The sequence below is a fragment of the Phycodurus eques genome, chromosome 18 (assembly GCF_024500275.1).
Source record: "Phycodurus eques isolate BA_2022a chromosome 18, UOR_Pequ_1.1, whole genome shotgun sequence".
Taxonomy (NCBI): domain Eukaryota; kingdom Metazoa; phylum Chordata; class Actinopteri; order Syngnathiformes; family Syngnathidae; genus Phycodurus; species Phycodurus eques.
Genome location: NC_084542.1, coordinates 3,239,597 through 3,256,741, shown reverse-complemented (window position 1 = coordinate 3,256,741; position 17,145 = coordinate 3,239,597). Strand labels below are relative to the sequence as shown.

The 17,145-nt window shown below is 44.4% G+C and overlaps 1 protein-coding gene across 3 annotated transcripts in view; it reads right to left on the bottom strand.

Moving 5' to 3' along the window:
• Positions 1-17,145, bottom strand: part of tnfrsf21 (tumor necrosis factor receptor superfamily, member 21) — a 210,674-nt gene that overhangs the window by 167,978 nt on the left and 25,551 nt on the right. For all 3 annotated transcript variants that reach the window (XM_061704192.1, XM_061704193.1, XM_061704194.1), the window contains one exon: positions 1,150-1,415. In XM_061704192.1, the coding sequence (XP_061560176.1) occupies positions 1,150-1,415 (266 nt within the window). The remainder of the gene's footprint in view (positions 1-1,149; positions 1,416-17,145) is intronic.

Sequence of the window (17,145 nt, the reverse complement as noted above, 5' to 3'; positions counted from 1 at the left end):
TCTCACGTAAGTCACTCTATTCCTTATTCCCGTTCTTGAGTCCTGTGTGTCCTTGTTCTCAGTGTTTTCCCCCGTGTTCCTGAACCACATCATTCCTGCCGCCTGTCCTCACCACCGCCTGCCAACGCACTGAGGACCACCGCCATTACCTTTCCTCAATAAACTGTTCATCATTTAACATCTGCCTCCGCCTGCTCTTGGATCCAGCTACTCCCCATACGTGACACTGAGTAGAGTTTCAAAATACAAAAAGAAAAAATGGGAGTGAGACAAAAAAAAAAGAATCAATAAGCAATTTAGTGCAAACAACAATGAGACGGAAATAGGGTGTTCATCAGCTGATCAAAAGTTTAAGACCATACCTAATAAAATAATAATAACAAATAATTAAAATAATAAAATAGAATTGTTGATAACTTCAAAAGTTTTGTCATGCTTGATACGCGTGTTTCCAGGAGGCTAGTGGGAGCGTTGCACCAAGTGGTGAGGATGGCTTCATGGAGGGCATCCACTGCCTGGAACTGATGGCCATTGTTCTGAACTTCCCTTGCTATCGTTCCCCAAATCTTCTCAATTGGATTTAGATCAAGGGAACATGTAAGATGGTCCAAAAGAGTGACATTATTCCACAGAAAGAATTCCTTTGTTAGACGTTCGTTTTGGACTGCAGCAATGTCCTGTTGAAAAACTCAGTCTAGAGGATAGTCCTGTGTCTTGATGGACAGCAGTGACAGGCAATTTTTGGTTAATGGTTTTTGATTAATTTCATGTATTTGTTGCAGTTTGTAGAGCAGAATTGCAACTATGTCACAGATCAAACTTAACTCCATCCATTTTCAACAGCGCTTATCCTGGTTAGGGTCGCAGGACGCTGGAGCCTATCCCAGCCGACTTCGGGCGAAAGGCAGACTACACCCTGAACTGGTCGCCAGTCAGTTGCAGGGCACATATAGACACGGACAACCATTCGCACTCACATTCACAACATCACTGAGTGGGAACTGAACCCACGCTGCCTGCACCAAAGCCAGGCGAGTGTACCACTACACCATCAGTGACTTCAAACTTAACTGTCGAATAAAATATTTGTATCCCAAACTTTTCTGGGCCAAACTGGTCTCTTCGTTCACTCCAAATTTTATATCCTACCTGGGGATTGTCCTCCATGACCAGTCTGATCTTCTCCACCACGTCGATACGGCGCTGTCGGTGCAAGGCGTTGATCAGCTTGGCCAGATTGGGATCACTGTCCCGAATGGTCCAGTGCTGCAGCGCAGCGTATGCCCGCTCGTGATCTGACGAGTAGCCACTGGAGAAGGCTGCCACTTCCCGCTCTGTGGCGTTGGCCAGCGACTGATAAATGTCAATCCACTGGGGGCCCACCTGAGCTGCAACCAGTTTTAGAATGTCCACTCCTAAGAAAAAGGTAAACAAATGGATTTTTTTTTTTTAATTCTATAAACATACAATATATGAAGAGGGCAGATTGCTGAATTTTACAATTCAAGAATGCAGACAAGATTCAATGCGTTTCTATGAATAAAGAGCAGCACTGAAACAAGTTTCACATCAAATTAATGTTGTCGTGTAGAACGATGTGATTATATCTGTAGCACTTGTACTGTCGTCATCATGTGACTGTCCAGACTACAACAAATTTTCCATTCCTTTCAGCCAAACCTGAGGCTGTTGTGATTATAGGATGAACGTCACAGCCACAATGCGATTTACAGAACAACAAAAATGTACAATATGGCGGTACCACAAATGTAACAGTTTCCCCCCCCTTCTACAATCATATGTAGGGTTAACCATCTGTATCTCACGCACATTTTGTGTTGTCCATTTTTACAAATCAAACGTGGCCCTTGAGCACAAAGTTTTGCCGACCCCTGGTCTAATGATATTTTAATTTTCTAGGGCTTCCAAATGTGTGTGATGGGACACATATCCCATCACTGCTCCTAAGGAACATTTCTTTCAGTTCTCTTTTTTGTTCACATTTTCATATTCACATTTCAGTCTACAAATCAATGACACAAATACAGTACATATGTACACTGCTATTTGAGGGGGATAGGGACTGGGCCGGACCACGAATAGCAAAAATCCACAGATAATTGCATTCATAACCCCAAGGAATCTTGAATAAGCAGCAAAAAACTGCAAATAAGCCTTTTTGGGGTTGAAAAAAAGAGAGGGAAAAAATATAAATAGGTGAATTTACAGTATGGGTGCTGAATATCGGAGTCCACTGATATGTTCAAGAAAATCAGATGTCATCCAACACATCGCCTTTTCACCTATGCTACAATTTAAAGTAGGGTAAATTGTTTGGGGGAGAGGTAGGCTGGGCTACTCTTATCAGAAACTGCCCCTACGTAACAAACAAACTAGTGAAACCGTCTTCGCTGGACCGGCATGCTGTAAGTCTCAAATTTTGGTTTTCGAGTTGCTGGAGACAATGCAAAATGTGGAGGATTCAAGTGCAGGGAAGCAGGGAGGCAAGGCAGAAGTGCAATAATCTCAAAAAAATTAATTAATTTAAAAAAATAAAAGGACAAACAAGGCATGTGGAATAACCAACAAAATAATTAATGTTCAATAAAAAAAGTGGAAGGAAGCAGGGAACTAAATACAAGCAAACTAATGAGACGTCAAGGAGCAGCTGGACAAGATATGAGTGGCTGGAAGTAGCTGATTGGTAGACACAGGGGACAGGGCTGACGAGATCAGGTGGAAACGAAAACCTAACAAGCAGGACAAGCTATTAACATTGACAAGCGACTCAGGAGAAAAACATGACATGACACCACTAAATCGAATTAAAACAAAGCCAACAAAAACACGGATCATGACAATAAGTAAGGAAGTGGCTAAACAAGTCTGTCAATCACCACTGCATGTTGTAAACATTTTTAATCTGAAATAGCTGGACCATAGTCAGTTTTCAAATTCCAATAAAATGCACATAAAAAGGACTTTATAAACAAAAACAACGATATTAAATAATAGTAACACCACACACTTAGACTGATACATATAAAAACTAAACATAATAATAAATGGGGGGCACGGTGGAGACTGGTTAGAGCGTCAGCCTCACAGTTCTGAGGACCCGGGTTCAATCCCCGGTCCCGACTGTGTGGAGTTTGCATGTTCTCCCCGTGCCTGCATGGGTTTTCTCCGGGCACTCCAGTTTCCTCCCACATCCCAAAAACATGCATTAATTGGAGACTCTAAATTACCCGTAGGTGTGAATGTGAGTGTGAATGGTTGTTTGTTTGTATGTGCGCTGCGATTGGCTGGCAACCAGTTCAGGGTGTATCCCGCCTCCTGCCTGACGACAGCTGGGATAGGCTCCAGCACGCCCGCGACCCTAGTGAGGAGAAGCGGCTCAGAAAATGGATGGATGAATGGATAATAATAAATGTTTTGAATGATTATTTGAGCTGTAGGTTCTTCAAAACAATAACAGCATACTTCGTTTTCTTATTGAGTTGGCTTTTAACTTTTCAGTGGCGGCATCATACTGTATTGACTGCAACAAAGCCTGCACACACACAATTAATTATTCAACCACTTTGATAAGCATCAGGTAGAGCCCTAATTGATGTCCACAGTGGCAAACACGCTAAATGCACAATTCCAGGATGATTCTGAGAGATTAAATGGATAAAGCACTGCAGGGGGATACAAATCACACACAAACACGCACACACATGGTTATGAATTAGGAATTTAGGTCGAGAGGCCAATATAATGAGACAACTGAGGAGTGCACACATGTACTGGATATGCACAGTGATGTGATGCACACAATGCAAGACACTTATAGTAAATGCTTCAACATTGCTGCTGGTACACTTTTTTTTTTTACAAACCTACCAAACTACCCTTGAGCCAAAAACTGACCATCTCATCAGCCAAACCTTTTGACCCCCTTTTGTAAAAGTTCCTCTCCAAATGTGTCTAATGGATACAATCAGACACAAATGCATGTAAACACACAGACAAAATCCATCACTCAGACTCAAGATTAATAAACTCGAGTGGGTCATGCGGACCCACAGGACCTCGCGTGCAAGCCTTGTGGGTCAAAAGCCTGCCGCCTCGTTGGCAATAACAGACAGCGACAGCAGAGAAATCCCCTCGCTCTGTATGCCTCACTGTCCCTGTTAGCTGGACACACTTGCGTGGCCTAGATAAATCTTGTGATGATTCTGTTTGACAGCCAGCAGATTTGTTTATGTCTTTGCGTGAGGAAGTAGCAGGCCTGAGCGTGTGTGTCTATGCATTGGTGTGTAAAACAATGTCGACTAATATTTCCTCAAACGCTGTCACATTTTTGAACTGTGCTGCTAATGTCTCTTTTATAAACAAATTGAACATTTCAGAGCAAAAAGAAATTGGCCGGAGGGGATACTTTGTCAGTTTGCACGGATAACAACAGCACATAATGAGACTTTTTTTTTTTTTGGTCATAACATTTGTTGTGTTGACAAGCAACACTTGAGTCCAAGGCATAGGTGACAAACTCATTGTGTGTGGACAATGACTCATCTTTGTGGTGTAAACCCATTCCATTCGTGACATTATCTCATTTCTTAGGCAAGCCCATTAAAACTGCATTTTACATCACGTTTGAAATCATTTAGTAGGAAAAAGGTGTCTGACCCCTTCTGTAGCTAAATACTCATGGGATGCATAACAGTATGAAAATATTCTCCTCAGAAATATTCATGTTACTTTAGTTGTTGGGGAGTAACTAATTACATGAAACGAAATTACATAATTTAATTGCAAAATGTATATAATTGGAATCCATTACATGAAAAAATTTATAATTAAATTACAGTTGCTTTTGGAAATGTCCAAGTTTACGATTTTAGTTATAACTGAAAAATAGCAGCAAAATCTCAGATTTCTTTTTCGTATCACTTCCTGCCTCTAAAGCTAACGCTTGTGATTGGGTCTCTCTGGTCATGTGCTTTGTCTGCTGTAGTCTGAAACGTGACATATTTCTACCAAATACGACCTCAAATTGGCACCTTGCACATTGGCACATTCTATTAGTTTGTCTGAGATTTTGAGAAGGTTATACTCAGTTACACTTTTGAAAACATGACAGGACATTGACTTTTGAGCAGTTTTATCCTTATAATTTTGGACTTTTATTTATGGAACATTCACTTATCTGGTTTGCCATTTTAAATGATTTTCTAAAATCTGCACATTCGTCATAAGGTCATTTATATTTGTGTGTGTATGTATATGTATGGCACTACTTGGGGTCTCTCTGTGCATGTGTCTGTCAAAAAAAAAAACAGGAGCCTCACATCCAAACAATAGGTGACATGGAAAAGAATTATACATTTAAGAAGATGGACGAGTTCCAGGCTACATGCGGTAAAGGGAAGTGCCACATCGTGAACTGTTCGTGTGAATCCAAGGGGCAAGCGGACAAGGTTACACAAGCAGGTAACATTGAGGATTGTGTCTTGAAAGTTGCGCAAGTACTTGTTGGCTACCATTAAGTTTCCATCACACAGGCATTTCATTTCTTGTGTCCTTAAAGCAGCAGTGGACATTTTTCCAGCTACTGGTTACCTAGTAAGAACCAAAGAAACAAAGTAAATTCTCCCAGTTGAGTCTCAGATGATTAAAGTCAATATCTGAGTAGTGTTCATGTTGACATGTTGGTGAAGGAAAGAGGGGTGATGAAGAAGTGATGGGTAAGTACGGTATCCAGGAAAGGAACTTGGAGGGACAGATGGTGGTAGACTTTGCAAAAAGGATGCAAATGGCTGTAGTGAACACTTTTTCCCAGAAGAGGCAGGAACATAGGGTGACCTACAAGAGCGGAGGTAGAAGCGCGCAGGTGGATTACATCTTGTGCAGACGATGTAATCTGAAACAGGTTACCGACTGTAAGGTAGTGGTAGGGGAGAGTGTGGCTAGACAGCATAGGATGGTGGTCTGTAAGATGACTCTGGTGGTGGAGAGGAAGATTAGGAAGACAAAGGCAGAGCAGAGAACCATGTAGTGGAAGCTGAGACAGGACGAGTGTTGTGCAGGTTTTCGGGAAGAAGTGAGACAGGCTCTTGGTGGACAGGAGGAGCTTCCAGAAGACCAGACCACTGCAGCCAAGGTGATCAGAGAGGCAGGCAGGAGGGTACTTGGTGTATCTTCTGGCAGGAAAGGAGAGAAGGAGACTTGATGGTGGAACCTCACGGTACAGGAAATCATACAAGGAAAAAGGTTAGCTAAGAAGAAGTGGGACACTGAGAGGACCGAGGAGAGGCGAAAGGAGACGCGACACAGGGCAAAGGTAGAGGTGGCAAAGGCAAAACAAGAGGCATATGATGACATGTATGGAAGGTTGGACACTAAAGAAGGAGAAAAGGATCTGTACAGGTTGGCCAGACAGAGGGATAGAGATGGTAAGGATGTGCAGCAGGTTAAGGTGATTAAGGATAGAGATGGAAATATGTTGACTGGTGCCAGTAGTGTGCTAGATAGATGGAAAAAAATACTTTGAGGAGTTGATGAATGAGGAAAATGAGAGAGAAGGAGTAGAAGAGGCAAGTGTGGTGGACCAGGAAGTGGCAATGATTAGTAAGGGGGAAGTTAGAAAGGCATTAAAGAGAATGAAAAATGGAAAGGCAGTTGATCCTGATGACATTCCTGTGGAGGTATGGAAGCATCTAGGAGAGGTGGCTGTGGAGTTTTTGACCAGCTTGTTCAATAGAATTCTAGAGTGTGAGAAGATGCCTGCGAAATGGAGAAAAAGTGTGCTGGTGCCCATTTTTAAGAACAAGGGTGATGTGCAGAGCTGTGGGAACTATAGAGGAATAAAGTTGATGAGGAACACAATGAAGTTATGGGAAAGAGTAGTGGAGGCTAGACTCAGGGCAGAAGTGAGTTTATGCGAGCAACAGTATGGTTTCATGCCTAGAAAGAGTACCACAGATGCATTATTTGCATGAGGATGTTGATGGAAAAGTACAGAGAAGGTCAGAAGGAGTTACATTGTGTCTGTGGATCTAGAGGAAGCCTATGACAGAGTACCCAGAGAGGAACTGTGGTACTGCATGCGGAAGTCTGGTGTGGCAGAGAAGTATGTCAGAATAATACAGGACATGTAAGAGGGCAGCAGAACAGCGGTGAGGTGTGCTGTAGGTGTGACAGACGAATTTAAGGTGGCGGTGGGACTGCATCAGGGATCAGCCCGGAGCCCCTTCCTGTTTGCAGTGGTGATGGATAGGCTGACACATGAGGTTAGACTGGAATTACTGTGGACCATAATGTTTGCAGATGACATTGTGATCTGCAGTGAAACAGGGAGCAGCTGAAGGAACAGTTAGAAAGATGGAGGCATGCACTGGAAAGCAGAGGAATGAAGATTAGCCAAAGTAAGACAGAATATATGTGCATGAATGAGAGGGGTGCAGGGGGAAGAGTTAGGCTACAGGGAGAAGAGATCGCAAGGGTGGAGGAATTTAAATACTTGGGGTCAACCGTCCAGAGCAAGAAGTGAAGAAACGGGTCCAAGCAGGTTGGAATGGGTGGAAGAAGGTGTCAGGCGTGTTATGTGACAGAAGAATCTCTGCAAGGATGAAGGGCAACGTTTACGAGACAGTGGTGAGGCCATCCTTGATGTACGGATTAGAGACAGTGGCACTGAAGAGACAACAGGAAGCAGAGCTGGAGGTGGCGGAAATGAAGATGTTGAGTGCACGCTCTCGGAGTGACCAGGTTGGATAAAATTAGAAACGAGCTCATCAGAGGGACAGCCAAGGTTCGATTTTTTGGAGACAAAGTTAGAGAGAGCAGACTGTGATGGTTTGGACACATCCAGAGGAGAAATAGTGAATATTGGTAGAAGGATGATGAAGATGGAGCTGCCAGCCAAGAGAGCTAGAGGAAGACCAAAGCGAAGGTTGATTGATGTCGTGAGGGAAGACATGAGGGCAGTTGGTGTTCAAGTTTTTGTTCCCAAGATGGCGCCTACCAGTGTGGTCGTCTCGGTAACGCGCTCTCTAGTATTGTCTTTGTTTTTGTGTTTTTCGTCCGTCTTTGGAGACCTTACACAACTCACTTACACAAGGGGAGAGCTGCTCACCATCAAGGAGGCTACTCCGGACTTTCTCTCACCAACTTTCGAATATTCGCTCAGTTTTTTCCCCGGGTTACTCACCGGAGCGGCGTCCGCGGTTTTCGGAGCAATGGAGACGGAAGCGCCGCCACAGAGGGAAGCGAGCCGGCATTCAGGTGAAACTCCGCAAGAGAGGACACAGATTGCCGTTCCCGTCGATCCACCTCACGAATGTACGCTCCCTACCCGACAAAATGGACGAGCTTCATCTTCTGATAAAGACCAGTAAAGACTTCGGACGTTCCGCGGCCATGTGCTTCACGGAGACCTGGCTTTGCGACGCTGTACCCGATGGCGCCGTCATGCTTCCCGGCTTCAACATTCATCAAGCGGACCGTGACATGGAATCATCGGGGAAAACAAAGGGCGGCGGGATATGCCTCCATATCAACGAAAAATGGTGTACGGACGTCACGGTATTCAGCACACACTGCAGCCCGCATTTGGAGTCGCTATTCTTAAACTGTAAACCATTCTACTCGCCACGTGAGTTTGCATCGTTCATACTGGCTGGAGTCTATATTATGCCTCAAGCTAACACGAACGCCGCATTGCTAACGCTCGCCGAACAAGTCAACGAAATTGAAAAAAAAACACCCGGACTCACCCCTCATTATTCTCGGGGACTTTAACAAAGCTAAACTCAACCACGAACTCCCTAAATACAAGCGGCACATCGACTGTCCTACCAGGGAAAATAATACTTTAGACCACTGCTACACTACGGTAAAAAACGCATACCGTGCTATACCTCGTGCAGCCCTGGGCTCGTCTGATCACTGCTTAATTCACTTAATACCGACGTACAAGCAAGAACTTAAATGTGTGAAGCCGACAGTGAAAACAGTCAAAATGTGGACCAATGAAGCCAAGATGGAACTTCAAAGCTGTTTAGACTGCACAGACTGGAGTGTCTTTGAAAATTCAGCTGGCAGCCTGGATGAATATACGGACACTGTCACATCCCATCCTCAGTTTCTGTGAAGAGGTTTGTGTACCAACAAAATCATTTCGCACATTCAACAACAACAAGCCGTGGTTCACTGCAAAACTTAAGCAGCTTCGCCAAGCTAAGGAGAAGGCATATCAGAGCGGGGACAGGGCCCTGTATAATTGAGCTAGAAACCAGCTGACTAAAGAAATTAACATTGCAAAGAGGATCTATGCAGGAAAGTTGGAAAAACAGTTTAGTACAAACGACTCTAAATCAGTCTGGCATGCATTCCAATCGCTGACTAATTACAAGCGACGATCCCCCCAAGCTGAGAACAATAGCACACTAGCCAACGACTTGAATGCCTTCTACTGCAGATTTGAAAAGGACAGTTTCACACCACACACCCACCCGGCCGCACAGGCGACCACAACCACACCTCTGACTTCTGCGTTAACCATCCATGAACAGGATGTGAGACGCATCTTCAAACAACAGAAGATTAACAAAGCGGCAGGCCCGGACCATGTGTCCCCATCCTGCCTCAAAGTCTGTGCGGACCAGCTCGCTCCAGTCTTCACTCAGATCTTCAACAGATCTTTGGAAATGTGCGAAGTTCCATCCTGTTTCAAACGCTCCACCATCATTCCAGTCCCCAAAAAACCTGCAATCTCTGGTCTGAATGACGACAGGCCTGTCGCTTTGACATATGTGGTCATGAAGTCCTTTGTACGTCTCGTGCTGGACCACCTCAAGAGTGTCACAGGCCCCCTGCTGGACCCCCTGCAGTTTGCCTACCAAGCGAAAGGGTCTGCGGATGATGCAGTCAACATGGGACTGCACTTCATCCTAGAACACCTCGACAGTGCAGGGATCTACGCGAGGATCCTGTTCGTGGACTTCAGCTCAGCGTTCAACACCATCATCCCTGAACTCCTTTCAACCAAGCTTCTCCAGCTCAGCGTCTCACCTGCCATCTGCCAGTGGATTTACAGCTTTCTGACGGGCAGGACACAGCAGGTCAGGCTGGGGGAGGCCACCTCATCCACACGCAGCATCAGCACTGGGGCGCCCCAAGGTTGTGTCCTCTCTCCGCTGCTCTTCTCTCTCTACACGAACGACTGCACCTCAGCGAACCCGACTGTCAAACTCCTGAAGTTTGCAGATGACACCACTGTCATCGGCCTCATCAAGGACGGTGACGAGTCTGCATATCGACAGGAAGCGGAGCGGCTGGAGCTGTGGTGCGGCCGACACAACCTGGAGCTGAACACGCTCAAGACTGTAGAGATGATCGTGGACTTCAGGAGGCATCCTTCGCCACAGCTGCCCCTCACATTGTCCAGCTGCCTTGTGTCAACCGTCGAGACCTACAAGTTCCTGGGAATTACAATCTCTCAGGATTGAAGTGGGCGACCAACATCAACTCCGTCCTCAAAAAAGCCCAGCAGAGGATGTACTTCCTGCGGCTTCTGAGAAAGCACGGCCTGCCACCGCTACACAGCGGTCATCGAATCAGTCCTGTGTTCTTCCATCACAGTCTGGTTTGGTGCTGCTACAAAAAAGGACAAACTCCGACTGCAACGGACAATCAAAACTGCTGAAAGGATTGTCGGTACCCTCCTACCCACCATTGAGGACTTGCACGCTGCCAGAACTAAGACAAGAGCGTGAAAAATCCTCTCGGACCCTCCCCACCCCGGTCACCAGCTCCTTCCCTCAGGTAGGCGCTACCGATCAATGCAAACTAGAACTAGTAGACATTCCAACAGCTTCTTCCCTCTTGCGATCAACTTCTTAAACACCTAACCTATAATTCCATTACAATAAACTGGCAATTTTTTGACTTGAGTTCGTTGTCACATTTCTGTGGGGCCAATTATGTATTACTCGTGCACTCGCTGTTGTTGTCTCGCCATGCTGCACTATTTGCATATACTGGCCACTCATGCCAGAGTAGCATCTGCTCCATTTGCACACTGATTGAGGAGTATCTGCAACATTTGCACAATCACCATTGTCCCAAATGATCGCACTACTCGTCACTTTAAACCGCATACACTCCTTGAAGTCTCAGCGCCCTTTGCACAATGGTCATTGCACCGGACTTTTGCAATATTAGTCATTCAAACTACTCTAAGTGCTAGAGGACTCTGCATCTTTTTGCACAATTGTTTTTTGTCAATGTCTTTATGTCTCCAAAGTGTTCTGTAAATTGACTGTCTGTTGTACTAGAGCGGCTCCAACTACAGGAGACAAATTCCTTGTGTGTTTTGGACATACTTGGCAAATAAAGATGATTCTGATTCTGATTCTGAGAGGAGGATGCAGGAGATAGGCTTACATGGAAAAGGATGACGTGCTGTCGCGACCCCAAAAGGGACAAGCCGAAGTCTTCGTAGTGTTCATACAACAGTTTTTCATATTTGGACTATGACAATATTATTTACACTTTTTTAATTGCTATTTATTACTTGTTGGTTTATGTGTGTAAAAATGAACTTGGACATGAAAGTGTAGATGCATACATACATGAAAAGATGGTCTCTCCAAAATCATGCAGTCATATTCCAACTAATGCCACCATTGGAAAACTTATCTTATTTGCCAAAGTCCTATTTGTATTGTCAACTTTGTGTTGGTGTTTATATTTTCTTCCCCTCTGCATTTACTTCTGCCTGACATGTGGTGCTGATTTTCTTCATAGTTTCACCTGCTCTTTTCATTCCCTTCTGTGTCAGCCAATCAGGTTTTTATCTGCCCTAATGATGCTCATTTGTGCCTTGTTTTGTGATTAGTCAGACTCTTGTTAGTGGTTGCAGTGCTATTCTCTCTGGCGGCACGGTAGGCAACTGGTTAGCACATCTGCTTCACAACTCTGAGGACACGGGTTCTAATCCTGCCTCCCCTGTCGGCATGTTTTCCCCGTGCCTGCGTGGGTTTTCTCTGGGTAATCCAGTTGCCTCCCACATCCCAAAAACATGCATGGTGACAATGTCAGTGTGAATGGCTGTGTCCGGCGATTGGCTGGACGTCACCGGACGTCAGCTGAGATAGGCTCCAGCACGCCCGCGACCCTAGTGAGGATAAGCGGTATGGAAAATGGATGGATATTCTCTCTCTCTCGACTTATATGTTAGATTCAGATGAATATATTTGCTCTTTAATAAACCAGTGGTTGAACAAACTCAAGCATTAGAGCCCAGAGATGTGAAACACGTTAGTAGTCTCGTTTATGGTGTGTTGTATGACGTGCAGCAGAGAGCCGCATATGTCAGCACAGGTATACCTTTAATTTTATACTAAATACATCACATACTCAAATTCATACAAAACGGAGATCACCTCACTTAAATTTGTGAAATTTTTACTTCGGTGAACCTTCCCTTGGAATTATGCTCTTAACGATCACACCCAGGCTGATATGAGGATAGGTTACTTAGGCCCACCCTGGTACTGCAGCACACAGTAGATTCTAACACGCGGCTCCCCACTGGGCCAGAATGTGCAACTTGGCATTATTAACGGCGTGGATATTTAACAAGGGAGGATGGTGGGCAGGTATAATGTGTTTTTTCTTCATGTTTTCCACAACATTTTCCAACTTGTTTCGGAAATATATGTTGTGAATTAAATTCTTTCACACCGAGCGCAGACTTCTACTTGTGAGGTTCTTTTCTAGTATCACGATGTTGTTTTTCCATGGCCCGTGTTTTCCTAATGCCCATACATTACATCACAGACATGAATTTTATTATAGCTACTGTAGATGGTAGACAAAACAAAATAAATTTAAAGTTAAAATTTTAGACACTGTCTTTGATAAACATATAACTATACGTACTAGATTTGATTTGATTGGGCTAGTGGTTAGCATGTCTGCCTCTGTTCTGAGGTTCTGAGTTTAAATCTTTGCGGGGCCTTTCCTGTGTGGCTCTAAACTGTCCATAGATGTGACTGTGAGTGTGAATAGTTTGGTGATCAGTGTACCCCGCCTCTCACCCAACGTCAGCTCGGATCGGCTTCAGCTCACCAGCGACCCCGACTATGAAAAGAAGTAGATAATGGATGGATTGATAGATTTTATTAGTTTCATTTCAGATCATGTGGTAAGTACATTTCCAAAATTCTTGGTCTTATTTCGACAGTGAAGGCCTATTAATCTATTTACTACAAACCACTATAGACCCCAACATACACCAACACTCTGCAAATAGGTGAGTTTTACAGCAAACAGCTGAGTACAGGTTCCACAGAAAACAAATCAAATAGGTGAATTAGTGAATAGGCAAATAGTTGGGGGTTCACTGTGACAGTCACTTGAAAATTATCATCTGTTTAAGGCACTCAAGCCGTGACTATAACAAATGACAAGACCTAAATATTGGAGTCCTGCAGCTACATATATAGCCATTCTAATGTCATTCATGCATACCACTTAGATAAAAAGCCTTGAATTGATGTCTATAAACATGAGCGCAACTACCACAGAGCAGCGTTTTCAAACTGCCAAGGCACATGTCCTTTCCATAAGGCCAAAACGCTATAAAGATTAACATATTGGAACAGCATTTAGCCTGCATTGATCAGCTGTGGAAAGAAACAATGTGGCAGGGCGCTGGGCTCATTTTTATTCACATAAATAAACATGTTTGTTTTCCCTTCTCATAAACACACATAAATAGGGTCTGTTACATCTTTTAGGATAAGATGGAAGTCTGCATATGTCTTTGTAAACATGATCATTTTATTCTGGTGCTCCGTGCAGAAGGGTTTGACCTATTTTAAATCTCTTACAGTCCATGACAGCTAAGCTGAACATGTTCACGGCATGCACTTTGTGTTGCAGGGAATGAACGAAAGAGAGAGGAGGAAGGAAGCCACTCTGGCACTGCTGTCATTTTTAAGCTGACCCAACCAAGCCAGTAACTCCAAACACACTTCAGTTTTATTGTAGCTGCTGTGGTGCAAATGGGACAGACAACAGGTAGAAAGCAACCTCAATAACAAGACAGGCCCTCTTAAGCAATGACTTAAGAGGTGATGACCATAGACCCTTTCTCATACATCTTATTCCTGGCTAGTTTTGCATTTCTATAGTGCCCTCGGCACTATAGGAGTAGGGTTGTGTCTCATGACCAACTGGTGTGACTGTATGAACATAGTCCGTCTCACAGACTCCTGGTCACCAAAGCTGGAGCTCCTGAACATTAAATAATGCCTCTTCTACCTCCCCGGTGAGTTTACATCCATCATTATCAGTGTTGTTTATATTTCAGCACAAGTGGACACGGTCACTGTCCTGAGAGAACTTGAGACCACTGCTACTCACCATGTGCTGATGGAGCCAAATCCGACCATGCCACCGTATTTAGTAGGGCTATGTATGAGTAGCAATTTGGATTCACTCGCAAGTCCGCTTGAGAAAACAAACCCTGAATCATAATTCCGCATTTGAATCAAAACAAGTCAAAGAATAAAATACCTCTTACTTTATTCTGACAAATGCTGCCATGCTGTCCATGGCTGCCACCATTTTGACTTAGTGCATTCTGACAGTAGTAAACCCAAAACCTTCCCCCGTGGATGAACTCAAGACCTTTAAAACACTTTTTGAGAACACCCAGACTTTAAAACATGAGATCCATGATTTCCAAAAACACTTTGAAATGTGGACTTCTCAGACCACAGCACACTTTTCCACTTTGTGGCAGTCCATCTCAGATGTGTTTGGGCCCAGAAACGCTGGGGCCGTTTCAGGGTGTTGCTACAGTATGGCTTTCACTTTGCATGGTCGAGTTTTAATCGAATTTGTAGATGTGGCGGTAAACTGTGTTAACTGAAAATGGTTTTCAGAAGAGTTCTTGAGCCCATGTGGCAATACCCTTTACACAATGACGCCATTTTTTAATGCAGCGGTGCCCAAGGGATCGAAGGTCACGGGCATTCAATGTTGGGTTTCAGCCTTGCCGCTGATGCCTGGATCAGACTACAAGACAAATTTGTTTTTTCACAATGACACGATGTCAGACGACTGCCATAAAATCTTGCCATATCTCGGTCACCCACTGGCAACACTACCCAACATTTATTACAATATCACCGTATCCCATCTTTTACTATCACTGGGTTTTATCTTGTCAAACCGAACACCGTCGCGGAGGTGGGGCCAGAAAACATGTCACCGGTCACTGCAACCGGATAGACCCGTTACCACGGCGACAACAACAATGTGTGTTGGAAGAAAAAGAGCAAAGAGAGCGGCAAAACTTGTGATGCCATCACCGGGTGCTCGAAAGATGACCTTTTGGGCTATCTGTTGAGGGAGCACTTGAGGTATGTTCACGTAATTAATATAGCTCACAAGCAGGCAACAAAACTTTATGTAGCCAACTAATGCTAGCACTAATGTTTGAATGTAAACATGCCAGCGTTCTGTTAAATCATGCTCTAAAGCTTCGGTAAACATTGGTTGTGCGCATCCATCCATCCAACCATTTTCTGAGCCGCTTTTCCTCACTAGGGTCGCGGGCATGCTGCAGCCTATCCCAGCTATCATCGGCCAGTTCAGGGTGTGGTACACCCTGAACTGGTACACATGTGGTACACCCTGAACTGGTTGCCAGCCAATCGCAGGGCACATACAAACAAGAAGATTCATCATCTTTATTGTCATGAAAATGCATGCATGCACACGAAATTTGTTCTCTGCATTTTACCATTACAGTGAACACACACACTTGTTGGAGGAGCACACTGGAGCAGGGGGCAGCTTAAGCGCCCGGGGAACAACCATTCGCACACACATTCACACCTTCGGGCAATTTAGAGTTGTTAATTAACCTACCATGCATGTTTTTGGGATGTGGGAGGAAACCGGAGTGCCTGTAGAAAACCCACGCAGGTACGGGGAGAACATGCAAACTCCACACAGGTGGGGCCGGGGATTGTCCTCAGAACTATATATATATATATATATATATATATATATATATATATTCATTCATCTTCCTTACCGCTATCACGAGGGTCACGGGCGTGCTGGAGCGGGGGTACATCCTGAACTGGCCGCCAGCCAATCGCAGGGCACATATAAACAAAAAATCGTTCGCAGTCACATTCACACCTACTGGGAATTTAGAGTTTTCAATTAACCTACCATGGATATTTTTGGGATGTGGGAGGAAACCGGAGTACCAGCTATATTTTTCAAGCTATATTCAATATTCAATTGAATATAGCTTGAAAAGGATTTGCAAAACATTGTATTCTGTTTTTATCTACATTTCACACAATATCTCAACTTCATTGGAATTGGGGTTTGTACACTGGAAAAGATACTTGAGTGTTTCACTACTGCTTATACTATACATACTGTATATACTGTAACTGAATATGTGACAAGTAAACTTGAATTAGTTGGAGCATCTGTTGTGATATCAGCAGCCTACATAAGTTACCCGGGTAGTGCAGGTCCTCAAAGATGGCCCATTGAACATTGGCCCAGCTGTGGTGCGACCGAAACAACCTGGAGCTGAACACGCTCAAGACTGTAGAGATGATTGTGGACTTCAGGAGGCATCCTTCGCCACAGCTCCCCCTTACGCTGTCCAGCTGCCTTGTGTCAACTGTCGAGACCTTCAAGTTCCTGGGAATTACAGTCTCTCAGGACCTGAAGTGGGAGATCAACATCAACTCCATCCTCAAAAAGGCCCAGCAGAGGATGTACTTTCTGCACCTTCTGAGGAAGCACGGGCTGCCACAGGAGCTGCAGAGGCAGTTCTACACAGCAGTCACCGAATCAGTCCTGTGTTGATCCATCACAGTCTGGTTTGGTGCTGCTACAAAAAAGGACAAACTCCGACAGTAACGGACAATCAAAACTGCTGAAAAGATTGTTGGTACCCCCCTACACTCCCTTGAGGACTTGCACGCTGCCAGAAGTAAGACAAGAGCGTGCAAAATCCTCTCGGACCCTCCACATCCCGGTCACCAGCTCTTCCAGCTCCTTCCCTCAGGTAGGTGCTACCGATCAATGCAAACTAAAACTAGC